This window comes from Oryzias latipes, chromosome 6 (assembly GCF_002234675.1).
Source record: "Oryzias latipes chromosome 6, ASM223467v1".
NCBI lineage: Eukaryota > Metazoa > Chordata > Actinopteri > Beloniformes > Adrianichthyidae > Oryzias > Oryzias latipes.
Window position 1 is genome coordinate 13,342,079 of NC_019864.2, and position 15,105 is coordinate 13,357,183.

General features: G+C 38.5%; 1 protein-coding gene across 1 annotated transcript; it reads right to left on the reverse strand.

The window, feature by feature from the left end:
- Positions 1–5: 5 nt before the first annotated feature.
- LOC101172158 (caldesmon) lies at positions 6–12,229 on the reverse strand. The gene is made up of 18 exons (XM_023955470.1): positions 11,852–12,229; positions 11,669–11,768; positions 8,847–8,972; positions 8,282–8,600; positions 8,164–8,202; positions 7,612–8,077; positions 7,187–7,239; positions 7,015–7,050; positions 6,867–6,934; positions 6,480–6,726; positions 6,266–6,391; positions 5,440–5,483; positions 5,273–5,351; positions 4,912–5,043; positions 4,686–4,829; positions 3,429–3,500; positions 2,557–2,593; positions 6–1,460 (listed from the first exon to the last, which is right to left on the reverse strand). The coding sequence occupies exons 2-18, from the start codon at positions 11,740–11,742 to the stop codon at positions 1,444–1,446; spliced, it is 2,079 nt and encodes a 692-aa protein (XP_023811238.1). The 5' UTR covers positions 11,743–11,768; positions 11,852–12,229; the 3' UTR covers positions 6–1,443.
- Between the last annotated feature and the right edge of the window lie 2,876 nt (positions 12,230–15,105).

Sequence of the window (15,105 nt, forward strand, 5' to 3'; positions counted from 1 at the left end):
GACACTCACATTTTTCCATCCTTTTTATTGTCAAACATTCAAACAAAGCAGAACACCACAAAAATACTGAGATACATGATACATTCTTGCAGGGTTCACTTGATATTAAACACACATTTAAAGTTAGTTACAGGCTTTAAGACACTTCTAATGTTGGAATTGAGCTGTTTTTGGTCACTGAATAATTACACAAATAAAATGGTGTTTTATGAAGTTTAAGATGGTAAACAATAAAAAGTTATGTTTGCAGAGTGTCAGTGCTTTGAGGCGGAGGAAGCTTTTAGGAAAATTGACATCAACTCAGGCTTATTAGCAGTTGTCAGTGGAGATGCTGCACAGGTAACCAGGAGAGCAGAGGTCAGGTCACTGAGTCTGCTCCATAAAGCAGAATTGATAGAAATGCTGATGCTCAGATTGACAATGTGCATGGTGGTCCTTAATACTTGGCATGCTTTCCATTTTTGTTTAGTCCCTTAATGTGCGAACACTTCTTAGCAATAAACACAAAGGACAGCTGAGCACTGCTGATAGTCATTATCCATGCCAGCGGGATACAGGTTTGAAAACTTCCTGGATCTATGCATCACATCCCATTTCAAAACAAAGTTAAGCAAAAATAATGATAACTGTTAACTTATTTTAACCATAAAAGTTGTAATTCAGTCACTCACAAATCTTGAAGGAACTGATTTTTGTTAATATTTTCAATAAAACACAAGTGAATCCTTAGATTAACACAAGCCTTAATAAAAGTTACTGCAGTGACTTGGCAGAACAAAAGCTTTAGAGCAGGTTCGCAAAGTTACTCAACTGAGTCATAATTTTGTCAAAATGAGCATTAGAATAAAGCTAAAAAAATTAGTAATTACATAAAAAAACACCAAATTTTAAACACCTTCTTGCCTGATAATGTCAAATTAGGAAAACAAAGAGACTAATGTACATTTTCTAAAAGAACTAAGTAATTTGTTAAAGCTTTTATTTAAACTTTCAGAATGCACAATGTATAAGGTCAAAAGATTAAGCATCAAATATGTCTTTTAATTGCAAGTCCAAACGTTAAACACATTTATTTTATTTTAAGTTTTTTTTAGGTTTATTTAGTTATTCTTTTTCTTCAGTCAGTCATGATTTTACTATTTTAAATATTCAAAAACAATTTCGGGAAAAAGATATAAAAAAACAAGCAGTGAGAAGAAGGAAAAACACATTTTTTAATCCTGGGATGACTAACAGCAGGAGGGGAACTCATTTTGCCACATCAAAATGCTTTACTTTTAGAGTTAAGCAGAGGGATGCCTAAGCATGAAGTTGGCGTGTGATTCATGAGGTGTCACTCGGTCTGGCCCCTCCTGGTGTGACACACGTGAAGTTCAGGAATGGATGCAGTCGTTCAAACCCTGTTTGTACAGACGAATGTCAACTGGAAGGTCAGGTTGGATATCAGGGTCTCACAATAGCTGTCAGGAAGACAACAAAGCTCAATTTAGACACTAAATATACTGTCCAGTCAGCATCAAAGCATATCCTATTAAAGTTTAGCAGTTTTTCTATCATTTCTTTCTTTGACTCAAAGGTTTTTCAAGTTTGGAGATCCGACTCAGATGAGCAATCAACTGCAGTCACATTTCTTTGTGACTGAAAGCTGTTACTGTGTCATTTGCCCTTTACTCTTTTCCCTCAGCTGTCCATCCGAGGAAGCTGTGAGGTTACAAACAAGGATTTCTATTTAGGGATGAAGCTGACACTTGTCACACACCTTTGCAGTTACATTGTTTCACTCTCCAGTTCGTACACTGTGGGTTCAAATAAACAAGCTGACTTTTTTTTTTTTTTAATCGATGAAAGAGACAGATTTGCAGTGTCAGCATTGCATATACTTCATTTTCGAGGCTTCAAGCCTGATGCTCTGGCTTTTTGTCTTAATCATTACCACAGAGTGAGTAAGCCAGGTTATGAAGCCACGCTCACTGCTTGAACAGCAAGTAATCCACACTAGCACTCAAACGTAATGTGAAAATCAAGCAGCTGCACTCTGGTATGTCTGACAGTATGCAGACTCTCTGCGTCGCAATGGACGGCCAAAGGTGGCAACAGGTGAACAGTGAGCCGGACAAACACGACAGCCATCCTGGGAGCTGTGGAACTTCCTTTATACTGGGAAACAAGGCCATGGTGACGGCTTTCAAATATAGACCCAGGAGCCACAGATCTGAGACGGTGCCCAAAAATCTGCAGCAGCAGATTTGATTTACAGTGAGGTCCCACTCTGGTACAAAGAAGGGACAGTGGGTTGTAGACATAATGTGCCTACTGTGACCTATAAATCCACCAAACCCTCTCCTTTACATGGGAAGTGAAGGGCAAATACACATCAGTCCCCCCCAGGGCCGATCAGGATGAGGCCCGTTTAAAATGAAGTTAACACAGGCTTAGAGTAATTCAAGAGAAGCCAAGCTTATCCTTGTACTTTTTGACCAATCTTAATTAAAAAATGTTTTTTTTTTCTTAATTTGTGTTTATATAATGTAAATCCAGTGTGTTATGGAGACTCACTATTTGCAAAGAGCTTGGCCTTGCTTCCAACAGCCGTCTGGAAAAGAGTGAGAACAAAGTGACAAGAAGTAGTAAACAAATGACAAATTAAGAGCTAATGGAATAAGCTTCAGCTTTTCTCAAATCATAAAGGAGCTTCTACAAAGCCCACCCTCATCCTTTCGATTATTGAACAAGTCCAAAGTATTACAAGTCAAACGGGTGGTGTAATAGGACAACATGGTGCGACAGGTGCTTAAACCCGAAGTGTGAGATGCCAAGTGCCACACGAACACACTCATGTAAAGTGTTGGTGAAATGCTCAGTTATTGTCTCTGCCTGCATGAAACACAGCTTTTAGACATAAATTCATGCACTTTTAGATTAGTTCTGCACAGGTTTAACACATAAAAGCTCTTCAATAATAATAAAATCATCATATTCTGATAGATTAGAAATGAGCCACAAAAAACCTGAGCATAAAGGGCATAAAACTGAGAGTATATAAAGTAGTATTGTGTGGTAAGAGAGTCAATTGTGATGAAAAATATCAAAACTAAAATTTTGAAATTGAGATACATATGTTCTACATACATCAAAAAACCAACTTAATATGTTAAGAAGAGCATTGTTTTCTCATATATAGACTTACAAAAGAGTCAATTGACTGAAGGACGAACATTTGTTGTGACTTACTGACTTAAATTCATGAAACGTTGTTCTAATCACAGCAAGCAGCTCATGCTTTAAGTGCAATGCTGAAAACAGTCAAGAAATTACCTTCTTCTTTCACTTATTTTGTGAACTAAATGAAACAAATGCAGAGTAAGAGCTCACTATTAATTCTCAAGAAGGAAATCATGTCTGAGGAGGGGTGCACGTGTGTGGATTACCTTTCCAGGAGTCGAGCTCCTTTTGGTTTCCCACATGCCCCGTTTACTCCCAATGTCACCTTGTTTAGTGTCCTTCACAAAGAAAATGAAAGATCACTTTAGTTAAAGGAGCACAATTAACTCTTTAAAATACCTTTTTGTCACATGGAATCTAAATACGTTTTGAAAATGACTAGGATCAGCAAAAAAGAATACAACTAAAAATTGGTCCTCTTTCTTACCCATTTTTATTATTTGATTATACGTTTTTCAGAAAATTGCTTATGGTCAAAATCATGCTTGTTCTACTTAATTCAATTTATGGCCCAAGTCTTTCAGGCAATGTCAGACAGGCAGCTGACTATCTGGTGTGTAATTATAGAGGACAGAAACACAGTGACAGTCCATCACTGCAGGAAAAGTCAAAAGTATATTTCAGTGATACGGAGACACACATGTACTACTTTGCTCCACCTCTATGTCCATTAGAGAGTACCACCGCTGCAAAAGTTGCTGTATGGGTTCCAGCACTACTTTAGCCAGGCCATTTGACACCAAAGACATGTCATCCATAAATTTTCCTTCGGAACAATATTGTACGTCACCAGAAAAGCTGCCACATATCTAAATAGTGTAATGTCTCCAGAAGCTCCAGAAGGATTAGCAGTTGACTCAGCAGTTCAGGGAGAACAAACAGTGTCTATTTCATCTACAGCAATATGTTTATTTATTTTTGATTAAAAAGTGAAAATGAGTCAAAGGAATCAGCTTCTAGTTTTGGTTTTGTGACTTTATAGCTGTGTGGTCTTGTCATTATGTCACATGTTTACCTCCTTTGCCAATATTTTTTTCTTTCTGTATCAAAAAAGTTAAAACACTACTTAAAGTTAGTTAGTACAGACAAAAAATGAATAAGCATTGCAGTTAAAAATGTTTTTCTGCTTGAATTGCATTTGCATCATATTTAAAACAATTGTCATCTGGGCTTTTAAAGTTAATTTGATCTCTTTTTAGTACATTTTCAATAAAAAAATCAATAAATAAAAGTAAAAAAAATAGAAAAAAATTAAATAAAATTAAATAAATACAGAATGAAGAGCCTAAATTGACCCTATGGGTTCTCCAGGGATAGAGCTGCTTTTCATAAAGCAGACACATGGTGTCACCAGACTCCACTCTGCCGGTTTGCTGTCTGTTGCTGACAAAGGAGTGGCATGTTGTAAAGGAGCGCTCCAGCATGCACAGAATACTCAAGGATTATTCTTTATTAGATCTCACTAGCTGTTTTGCTCCTGCTGCTGCGGCTGGGGGTGCCGCTCCCGCTGCTGCAGGGCCTGCTGCTGCTGCCTTTTGTGCATCTCCGGGCTTTCCAGTCTTGCTGTTGAGGCGTCCTGCTGTATCTCTCTTACTTCCCGCCTCATCCTGAACAGATTCCCACACCAACATTGAGTGAACGTTCGGATATAAGGTGTCGTGTCTTCTGATCGACCTCCTCCTAAATGACCTTGTTTACAGGAGCTGGACTTTCAGAGGAACTGCTGACGTTTCCTTTCTCCCACATGTTTTTGATGCTGCGGGTGCCTCCTGCAGGAATGTCCACCAACGGAGACTTGGGGTTTTTTACTTCTTTGTTTCCCTGTGAAAAAGGTCTTAGATGATTTTATATGGTTTGTAGTTATAATGATGGACATGTGTCTTTTTAACACCTTCCCCACTATGTCAGACATGTACAAAAAATATATTTCAAACGTAAAAAAATACAGGAATAAACGTGAAGTATTTTTAAGTATATATAAATAAACCCCAAATATTGCTTGACGATTAAAATATTAGTTTTCAGGCTGTGGGTTTTTGTTAAGACTGACCTGGATGGCAGAAGTAAACTGTTCCAGTCTGTTACCCACCCTGGAGACGATTGGGGTGTGTGACACTCTGGCTGTGGAGCTGCATGGATGAAAATCCTAATAGTTAGACTCCAAGGCTCAGAATTGAAAAAACCTTCTTTATAGTCCATTTACTTTGCATTACTCACTTTTTTTGAACAGATTTGCTCAAAAACTCAGCCTTCTCTCCAATCTGTAAAAGAACAAAACCAAAAGAAACAAAACAAGTTGGAGAGATACATCATGACATGGTCAAGCTACCCCCGACCTCCTCCCTGTCTCTAGAAGATCCGAGGATTTGACAGATCCCCTGAGACGGAGCAGTCTGTTCTTGGAAAGTCCTGTCTGTGATTTAGGTGGCTGTGTTGGCTGTCAGTGGCTGACCTGGAGCCAAAACTCATGCAAATTCACAAAACCAAACCGACAAGTAGTAAGAAGCAAAGGAGCTGTAGTACTCATGAGTGTTCATGAGGGCTTTGCTCTCTGAAATAATACATTTTCAGGAGAAATTAAATTACAACGGCAAAACATGTCAATATTACTGTCTGACTGTATTTGAGCAATCTCAAACTTTTAAAACTGCAAATAAGAAATCCTTACAGTCCCACTCCAATCATCTTTTGGTCTGTAAAAGCGTTCACAGTGGTACTTTTTCTATGATTATGTCATTTTTTGGTGAATAAAAAAAAACCCTGTGTCGCTGTCAAGGACATAGTTTCTGCAGAGCGGCAGTTGTTAAATAGAAATTAACCTCTTGTTTTTGGGTGGGACTGTTCGCGTGGAGCCACCCTACCCCCCACTTCCTGTCATCCATCTGTTTATATCCTCTCCCGCTAGCTCACAGCCCCTCACAACACCAACCTAAAATTAGTAGTGCAACAAAATGTCAAGAAATATTTTAACTATCCAATTCAAATTTTGACACATTTTAACACTTTTTTATACAGTTGTTAGGGTTGAATATGTTTTTTTCACCTTTGAGGAGCCTTTTGGGCGGATGGTGAAAGAAGGTTTTGAAGAGTCCTCCTCCATTTGTTTCTTCTTTTCTGCCGCCTCTGCTCTCCTTTTCTCGATCTCTTCCTTCATTCTTTTTCTCTCCTCCTGTTATTTTACAAAATGAACATCAGATATCTGTATGAGTTCTGGTAGAAATGTCCTCAGCTGTTCTCCTGCTGAACACCCTCCTCACCTGCTCTTTGGCCTTCTTTTCCTCTTGCGCCTGCTTCCTCTGCCTCTCCTCCTCCTCAAGGATCTTTCTCCTCTCTTCCCTCTTCCTTTTCAGCTCCTCCAGCTGGGCCTCTGCGTCCTGCTGCTTTTGCTTCATCTTCTCAAATTCAGCGCTTTCCGTGTTGTTTCGCCGTTGTTTCAGCTCCTGCAGCTTACTTTCAGCCTCTCGCCGCTCCTCATCATCAGCTTTTGTGAAGGGAGGGTTGTCTCTGTTTGCAGAAACATGCACAATTAAGTAAATGTACCTGGATTAAAATATGTTATGTAGCTGGATTGAAACGAGGAAATTAACTGAATTGGTTCTGAAATCAACACAGGAAACAGCAAGTGCACAGTAAGTTTGATTTACCTAAAAGGTTTTTCTGTTTTCCTAAACTTATTCTCAGCCACAGCGCCATTCTTTTGGACAGTATCAGCCTTGCAAAAGAAAAAAACCATTTGGTTAGGTTTTCCTGGAAATCTTGAATATGACATTAACTACTACTTTTTTATTTTACCTTTTCCTTGAAGCCAAATGTCTTTGGTTTTGCAGCCTTTACGCAAAAGGGAGGATTAAATAAAAAGAAAAATGTCAAAAACATATTTGCACTGAACCAAACATTGGTGCAGAGAAAAAAAAGTAAAGTATGACAAACAAATCAAATGGATCGGCACAAAGAATATCAGTACCTCCTCTTTCTTTTTCATCTCTTCCACTTCCCTCTTTTTATTTTTCTCCGCCATCTCTTTCTTTTTCTTGTCTTCCAATTCTTTTTTTCTTCTCTCTGTTTCCTCTTTCTTTTTTATCTCTTCCATCTCCCTTTTTTGCCTTTCTTCTTCATCTTTCTTTTTCTTCTCCTCTGCCTCTTTTTTCTTTTTTTCTTCAGCCTCTTTCCTTTTCCTTTCCTCCATCTCCCTCTTCCGCCTCTCCTCCTCTTCCTTTCTCTTCTTTTCTTCCTGCTCTTTTTTCCGTCTCTCCTCCTCTTCCTTTCTCTTCTTCTCTTCCTGCTCTTTTTTCTGCCTCTCCTCCTCTTCCCTTTTCTTCTCTTCCATTTCTATCCTCTGCTTTTCCTCTTCTTCCTCTTTCTTCTTCTTCTCTTCCATCTCTTTTTTGCATTTTTCCTCTTCCTCCTGTTTTAGTCTTTCAATTTCCCTCTTCTGTTCTTCTTCCTGTTCTCTTCTTTGTCTTTCTCTCTCCTCCTCTTCCTCTTTTTTTATTCTCTCCTCCATCTCTTTACTTTGTTTCTCTTCTTTCTCCTCTATAAGCTTCTCCTCCTTTTCCATTTGTTGTCTCTCGTCTTCTTCCCTCCTCTTCCTCTCATTCTCTTCACTTTGTTGCCTTTCTTCCTCTTCCTTTTTGAGCTGTTCTTCCATTCTTATTTTTTGCTGCTCCTCCTCTTCCTCTTCTTGCCGTAGTTTTTCTTCCATTTCCTTTTGCTGTTTTTCCTTTTCTTCTTCTTTGCTCCTTTCTTTCTCCTCATTATGGACATCAGGTGCAGGTTTTTCCTCAGCCTTCTTAGTTTCTGACTTCAGCTGTTCAGGCTCCGCCTCTGTCGCTTCAGCCGTACTGTTAGCATCCTTCTGGAAAACAACTCACCCTTAATTGTTGTCCATTTTTACTCTGATTTATCAAGATGTTTTGAAGGTGTAGTGGAAAGAAAACACACCTCATTGTGGGGGAGTGTTGTGCTTGATTCTTCAGAATTCTGTAAAAAGTAAAACGCATTTTTCACTTTAAAGGAAATGTTCAATTCCCCACAAGCACACACTTATGCAAAAACCCACCTTCCCATCCTCTTTTTTCTCATCTCCCTGCCTACTCCAGGAGTTTGTATCTGTTTTTGCCACCTCCTCCTGAACAGACTTCTTTTTCCCGTCTGCATCCTCAGCATCCTGCTGTGTGTTGCCGTTAGTAAAGGAGGACTGCTCATCCTGCGTGCCGTCTGTGCCATTGGGGGTGCCGACTGTAGGTTCCAGTTCTTTCTGTCTCTCCAAAGCTTCCTTCATTCTCTTCTGACGGCGCTCCTCCCTTTTGGCCAGGCGCTCCAGCAGAGCCTGGTCATCATCAGCACCAGCATTATCCGTGGAGTTGATCTCTGGCAAGCTGAGAGAAAAGGAAAGAAAGTGATTCCCAGCCCTGAAAGTTGGCATCAAAGTCAATTTCTAAAAATCTGTAATTAAATGAAAGAGGAGATTGAAGGTTTTGGCTAACCAGGGAAAACATCAGTTAAATAAACTGATAAACAAGAATTATTTATGTAAAAAACGTGCCCCAGGAAATCTGAGGAGACTATATTTTATCATCTTTTTCTGCCCTTTTCCCTCACTTCCACTTAAACTTTCTTTATACCTGTTGGTATTGTTTACATCAGTTCCACCAGACTCCTCTAAGTCTCTCATCTTCTTCCTTTCCTCCCTTGCGCGTCTCCTTTGCTCCAATGCGTCCTCCTCTTCATCTTCATTGGTGAAACCAGACCTGACAAAACAGCAAACATCTGCATTAACAGCCTGTGAGTAAAATCATTTCAACTGTTTGGTGTATATCCTTTGTTACATCAAACCCATTCATGCACCCAAAACTTTCATGAATCACAAAATATGACAAGATTCTTCAGGAGCTGCATGTCAAATAGCTTTTATTTAAAAATGGCTTGTCTGGCCCAAATATTACAGCAGAATTCGGCAAAACCCCTATAGAGTAACTGTGGCACAGGTGCATGTTTTAAACGAACACATAAAGGGTCAGTAAAGATGAAGATTTTTCTGATTCTGCTTGTTCCAAAAAAGCCTCGGCAGATGTCTGAAGGTTTTATCACCAGAAATGTGTATAAAGTAAAAAAAAGTTTTTGAAGAAATGCTAGAGTAGGAGTGTTTCAAGACCAAAGACAGAGGGTAACTTTGCAAAGACTACAAAATGTATTTACTTTTTTTAATGACAGTGGATGCATTATACAACCTATAGGCTCTGATTGTCTTTCTTGGGTAATCTTAACCAGAAACTTGGTTTCATGGGGGGATTTTACCCAGAGAAATCCGATTTCTCCAAGTTTGCTTAATCAAGACAAAGTCTGCTGACAATCATGCGCTTCCTCTGAGTGGCTGGGTGCTCTGCCTGCTTTCCTCGTTGCCCCGCTTGAGCACACCTGATTCAGCTCATCATCAAGCTCTGCAGAAGCCTGATGATGGAAGTCATCAAAGGCAGTTGTGTTAGAGCAAGGTAGGGTTGAAAAAATGCAGGCCAGTGTTCCCCAAAGACCTGAGGTGGGGAAGCACTGCTTTAGAGATACCAGGTGGAGCTCGGAGTAGAGCCGCTGCTCCTCCACAATGACAGCCAGTTGAGGTGGCTAAAGTATCTCTGTTGGAGGCCTTCCTGTAGAGGCATTCCAATCATTCCAAGACCCAGGATGTGCTGGAGGGATTGTGTCTTTCAGATGGCCTGAGAGGGCCTTGGCGTTCCCCCAGCAGCAGAACTGAGGATGTTTCTGTGATGAGGGAGGTCTAGGCATCTCTGCTTAGACTCTAAAAAAACGGATGAAGACTGGGTGGATGGATGGGCGGCTGGCATTATCTATTTTTATTAAAACTAATTTTATACCTATAAACAATCTTAAGCTTAAAGTACACAAAATAAAAGAATAAAAGAGACAGAGTGAAGTTAAAGAAATAAACCACTGTAGTCTTTCTTTTTATCAATGATTTCAAAACAGACAAAAAAGGTGAACTTTCGATAAATCCTTTGGTAAGCTTCTTTCAAATGGCGTGGGTCAACTCCAAGAAATCCAACACTCCCATCAACATGCTTGAAAAAAAAACATTAACAATGGCGTCTTCTGGCAAAATGCTATTTGAAACATTCCTAAGTCTGCAGCAGAGAACAGGGAAGCTGAGGGGCTGTGGGGCATGAGGGTTTGGCATTGGAACCAGAAATGGCAGCTCGACTGTGGGAACATTCAGAGGTTTTGATGGCGTTCTAATGGCACTGCTGATAAGACAATTCGGAACTCAACTTGGAGAAAATAAAAGACGTGAACTGTGAAATTATGGAGTTGCTTGGTTTGGAGGTTATTTAATAAAAATAACAAACAAGTCATCAATAAAAGTGATTTTATTTTGATAATTTAAAATTGTTTTATGTTGCTGTTTAAGTTGAATCAGTGTGCTACAAGTTTTAGGTATAGATCATTTACGATAAATTAAATTTTGAAACCCAGTGGCATGTGTTTTTGTCGGCAAATTAAATTAGACGGGATTTTTATCAAAGCATTGTGGTCTGGTGAACTAAGAGGAAGTGCAATGACTTGACAGAGGAGCAATCCCTTAACCTTCATTGGTGGTTGTTATTTTGAGGTTTTCTTTGCTTAGTGAAATAATTTTGTTATAAAATATGTAATTATTGTTTTGTTTCGTTGTGTTTCTGCTGCCACTGAACTGTATTTCATTTTCTTTATGTGTTTCTTGTTTAACCCAGAGCTGCCCAACTCATGAAAATCTTCCACCTTGCATGTGTTGTTGATAACCTGGACCAGGTGTGTTCAGTCAATCAGGATGAAGAAACACCTGAGTCAGGTGATCAACAGCAAGAAATGCATGGAGTTTCTGGAAATTACTTTTGTGTTTTTCGTTTTTTTTTTTGACATTTTTTTGTTTTCTTAAATACGATGCTGTTTTTTTCATCTTTTTTTTGTTGTCGTCATCTTAAATATGTTTTCGAGTTGAGTGATTTGTTGATGTGGTTTGCACTTCAGGGCCACCGTAGCATATGTTTTTTAAGTAAATGTGAACTTATCTGTATGACATCTGTTTGAAGATTTTTTTTAAATACCGGTACATAACAGAAAAGTGCAGATAAACGCAAACAGCACCACCCCTGACACCTAAAAAAAAAGAGGTGTGGCTATTATAATCTCCTATGTGCAAAAACCTCATGGAAGTTCTTCCAGTGCCACTTTTAGGCACCATTTTGACACATCAAGCCCTGATTCTTGTGTCAGACTCTGCTTCAAGTCAGGACCATGACTTGAATTTAAACCAATGTAGTGCAAACTCTTCTTTGTTCTTTTTTTAAAGTTTGCTAAATTTTTAGATTGACTTTTTCTTCTGAGTGAGTCTGATGCCAAAAATATATTTCCCTTTCAGCATATACATTTTCCTGTTTTTCCAGTGTTGACTCACCTGTCAGCTTCAAGACGCATCTGCTCCCTCCTCTGCCTCCTCAGCTCCATGCGGCGGTCAAAGTCGTCATCCATGTTGGCTTAAATTTACGATTTTCTCACTAAAAGAGACAAATATCAAATGTGTTTATCACGAGGGACAAAAAAAAATAAAATAAAATAACAGACTTTTGGTTAACAGTACCGCAGCAGCAGCTGGGTTTAGTCCATAGACATTACTGTCTGCTTTCTTTGCATGGATTAGCTTCTACAGTCTGGTTTATATCTCAGTCCTACTGCAGCCCAAAAATTCCTGGTTGTTCTTTTAGCGACTTCAACTACCAGAAAAGGCAACGCTGGTTTTCTCTCAGTCCCCCTCCTCTTCCCCTCTGTCTCGATTTCCTCTCCTTCATCACTGACTTCAGACCCTCTTGAACTTGATTTGTGTTGTCCTGTTTACTTCTTCCATAAACAGAAATCCACTATCTTTATTCATTCAAGATATAATTGGGGTTTTTCTTTTCAGGTTTTTTTTTTTTTGCAGCCCATCCCTTTTCCACCTGTTTCTCTGGATCTTCTTTCGTAACCCTTGTTCTATCCTAGGCACTTTAACATTGGGAGTTGGGTCACCTAGACCCAGACAGTGCTCTGAACCTTTTTTCTTCAATGATTTGTGATCTTCACTGGCGTCCATGGATTAAATGAAATCTTTCCACCTTTATCCACCTTTTTCATGGTAGGGAGAACACGTCAATGCAAGGGTGGGCTCATCTAAGATAGCACAAGGGTTTTAAAAGGGAGACAACTGTCAGATCCATCTTAAAAACTATGTGCAAAGTTTTTTGGTAGTAACTATATTGAAACTGTCAACACAAAGCAAAAAATAGTGTATTTGAATGTGCAAAATGTTAAATTAATTAAAAAGGAGAACTATAATTACAGTTTAAGGTTAGAGTATATGAGATGTGTGAGCTGCAAACCCCCAAACTCTTTGGATGTATGTCATGCTAGCATCAGATCTACATCTCAGGAAAAGACTTGCTGCGTCTGCTGGTTGCGTAGTTGGATTTATGCTCATACATTTGTCATGGAGTCACTGACATACATTGAGAAACATTTGGTAGCACAGAGCTGCTTGTTCTCCAACCATCCCTGTACTGTCTGCAGTTGTGTTCAGTCAAATATGAATGCCCGTTTACTTTTCCTTGCTTTATTCCATCCCTTTCTAAAATTTTGTGATAAAGGCTTCAATTGACAAAATACCCTAAACTTCTGTTATCAGCAGCAAAGGATACAGGGATAGCTGAGTTTCTAGCAGGCTGCAGCTATTCAAGACCAAAATCTTGAATTGTAGTGATATAAAATAAGGTTCAGCTTTCCAACTACACACTCATTTTCCCAATTTAATTTACTCCAAAAATACACTTTTTTGACTTTTACACCCAAAATATCTTTATGATCAAATATGCATAAAAGAATATCCTTGGCAATTGAAGCAAAATTCTTTTTTACTTTTTCTGTTTTTTGTCACAAAAGTCTGTAGAACTTTATTATCCTTTTGTTTTGTTTTGTTTTTTAGCAACAGGATGTGCAACTGAGAACCAGTTGAAAGACATTCTCTCACACTTATTTTAACAAATCAGTCGTGTAAGTCCAGTCCAACAGAGGAGTCCTTACTGTTTGTCCTTTTATCTTCTTGTCTCAGAGGAGCCCACCGACTCTGAGCATTGGGTTCTTCTGGGATGTGAGCATGGGACAGTTTAGTTTACAATCGCCAACACCGTATACAGTTACTTAAGCTCATAAATAATCTGACCCAAAAAGGTTTTCTTTTTAAAAAATCTTCACTGCACTAATAGCTTTAAACAATTTAGGACTTCTTGGAAAAGGATGGTGCTTTTTTTTTCCCCATGGAGCCTCTGGTAAAACAGGACCTGGAGTTAATGCAATGCAATTTGGAGAGAAATGTGTAAAGGTTGTTAGAGCTATCTAACAGCATATGATGTCAATGAGGAAGCCTGGGTTTGCTTCCCAAGACATGCAATGAGCTAAAATTCAGTGTGGGTCTTTAGGCAAGACCTTTTGCACTGCTGCCTCCATGGGTCTCCCTGTATCTTGGAAATACAGGGTTGTGTCAGGATGGAAGGGCATCCGGCGTAAAAACTCTTTGCCAAACCGCCTGTGCAAAGCAGTAAAGGTTACTTGCTGTGGCAACGCCTAACAGAATGTGCCGAAAGGTGAACAACAACATGATGGCAATGAGGCAAGTATGTTATTAGCAACAGTCATTCAAACAAAAGGACCCATTGGTCTAAAAAAGCCAAAATCCCCAAAATGTCTATGGAGAAATAAATAGCTATTACTCAGTCATTATGTTTGTCATGTTTATGAAATTTTTGCTGTAGCGCAAGTTACTCAAGTTATAAACAGACCAATCAGATGCCCCAAGAATTTAGGTGGCTCGCATCAAATATTTGAAGCTTCTGATTGACAGATTCTCCTGAGCCCAGTTTACAGAGGAAGGGGGCGTGGCTTTTAACATGCTCACTCCTGATTGGAGAGAATCGTTGCCATAGAAGTGTAGAAGGCCTTATCACAGCTTTCTGAGGATATCTGGTTCCAAACTGTTAAATGATTTTTGTTAATAATAAAATTAAAAAAACGAACTGAAGTGCTAATACCAATCTCTAAAGAAGGTTAAAAAATAAATACTTATACTACTAATACCATTTCTTTCTTGTTAATAATCATTTTTTTAATAGACTTGGTTTTAACCTTTCCTTTGTTCACCAACACCATGTGTTTTCTTTTTTTTTAAATCTAATACCTAAAGCTTAATGTATTCCTCACCCCTGGTTTAAGGTCAGGCTGTGATGCAAACAGCATTTTATCAACTCAACAGGATTTAAATTGATTTTTTTTTTAAAGGTAAGTGGTAATTTTTCAGCAAAGATAATGCAAGCTTCTAAAAATAATTAAAATATCAAAACCAATACCTACTAAAGCGGCAAAGATATTGCTTACTGTCAAAGCAGGTGTGACAGAGCCACAAACATCATGCTAGCTGTGGCTAAAAATGCTATGAAAATTCCAATACTGCCAAGCTATTAACCTAATGCTAACTTCACTGCTTGAAATTTAGTGATGTATGCAAAATAATTTCAAGGAATATTTGATTAAAGTTGGACAAAGCTAAATGTGATGCTGTTTGTTATTCTACCTAAAAAATGATATAAATGATGAATGCTGTGGATGCTAATAGGTATACATTTAAACTTAAATAATTAATAAGTTAAATTTGAAATTCTAAAAAATTGTTTAAAATCCTCAATATTTTTATATTTTGCAGAACCACGAATTCAAATGTTAAATTTACAAACCCAATGTGAAAAAACTGTTAAGACAGTCTGACTGAATAATGCTGGAACTACAGGACATTTATGTATTTTTTAAAGCACC

Excerpts from the sequence above, each read along its gene's own strand:
- LOC101172158 (XM_023955470.1), bottom strand. The coding sequence starts at position 11,742 with ATGGATGACGACTTTGACCGCCGCATGGAGCTGAGGAGGCAGAGGAGG. Across the intron at positions 6,392-6,479 it reads AAAAGAAGGCCAAAGAGCAG|GAGGAGAGAAAAAGAATGAA; the intron begins GTGAGGAGGGTG and ends GTAAAATAACAG. Across the intron at positions 5,352-5,439 it reads AGCAAATCTGTTCAAAAAAA|CTCCACAGCCAGAGTGTCAC; the intron begins GTGAGTAATGCA and ends TCATCCATGCAG.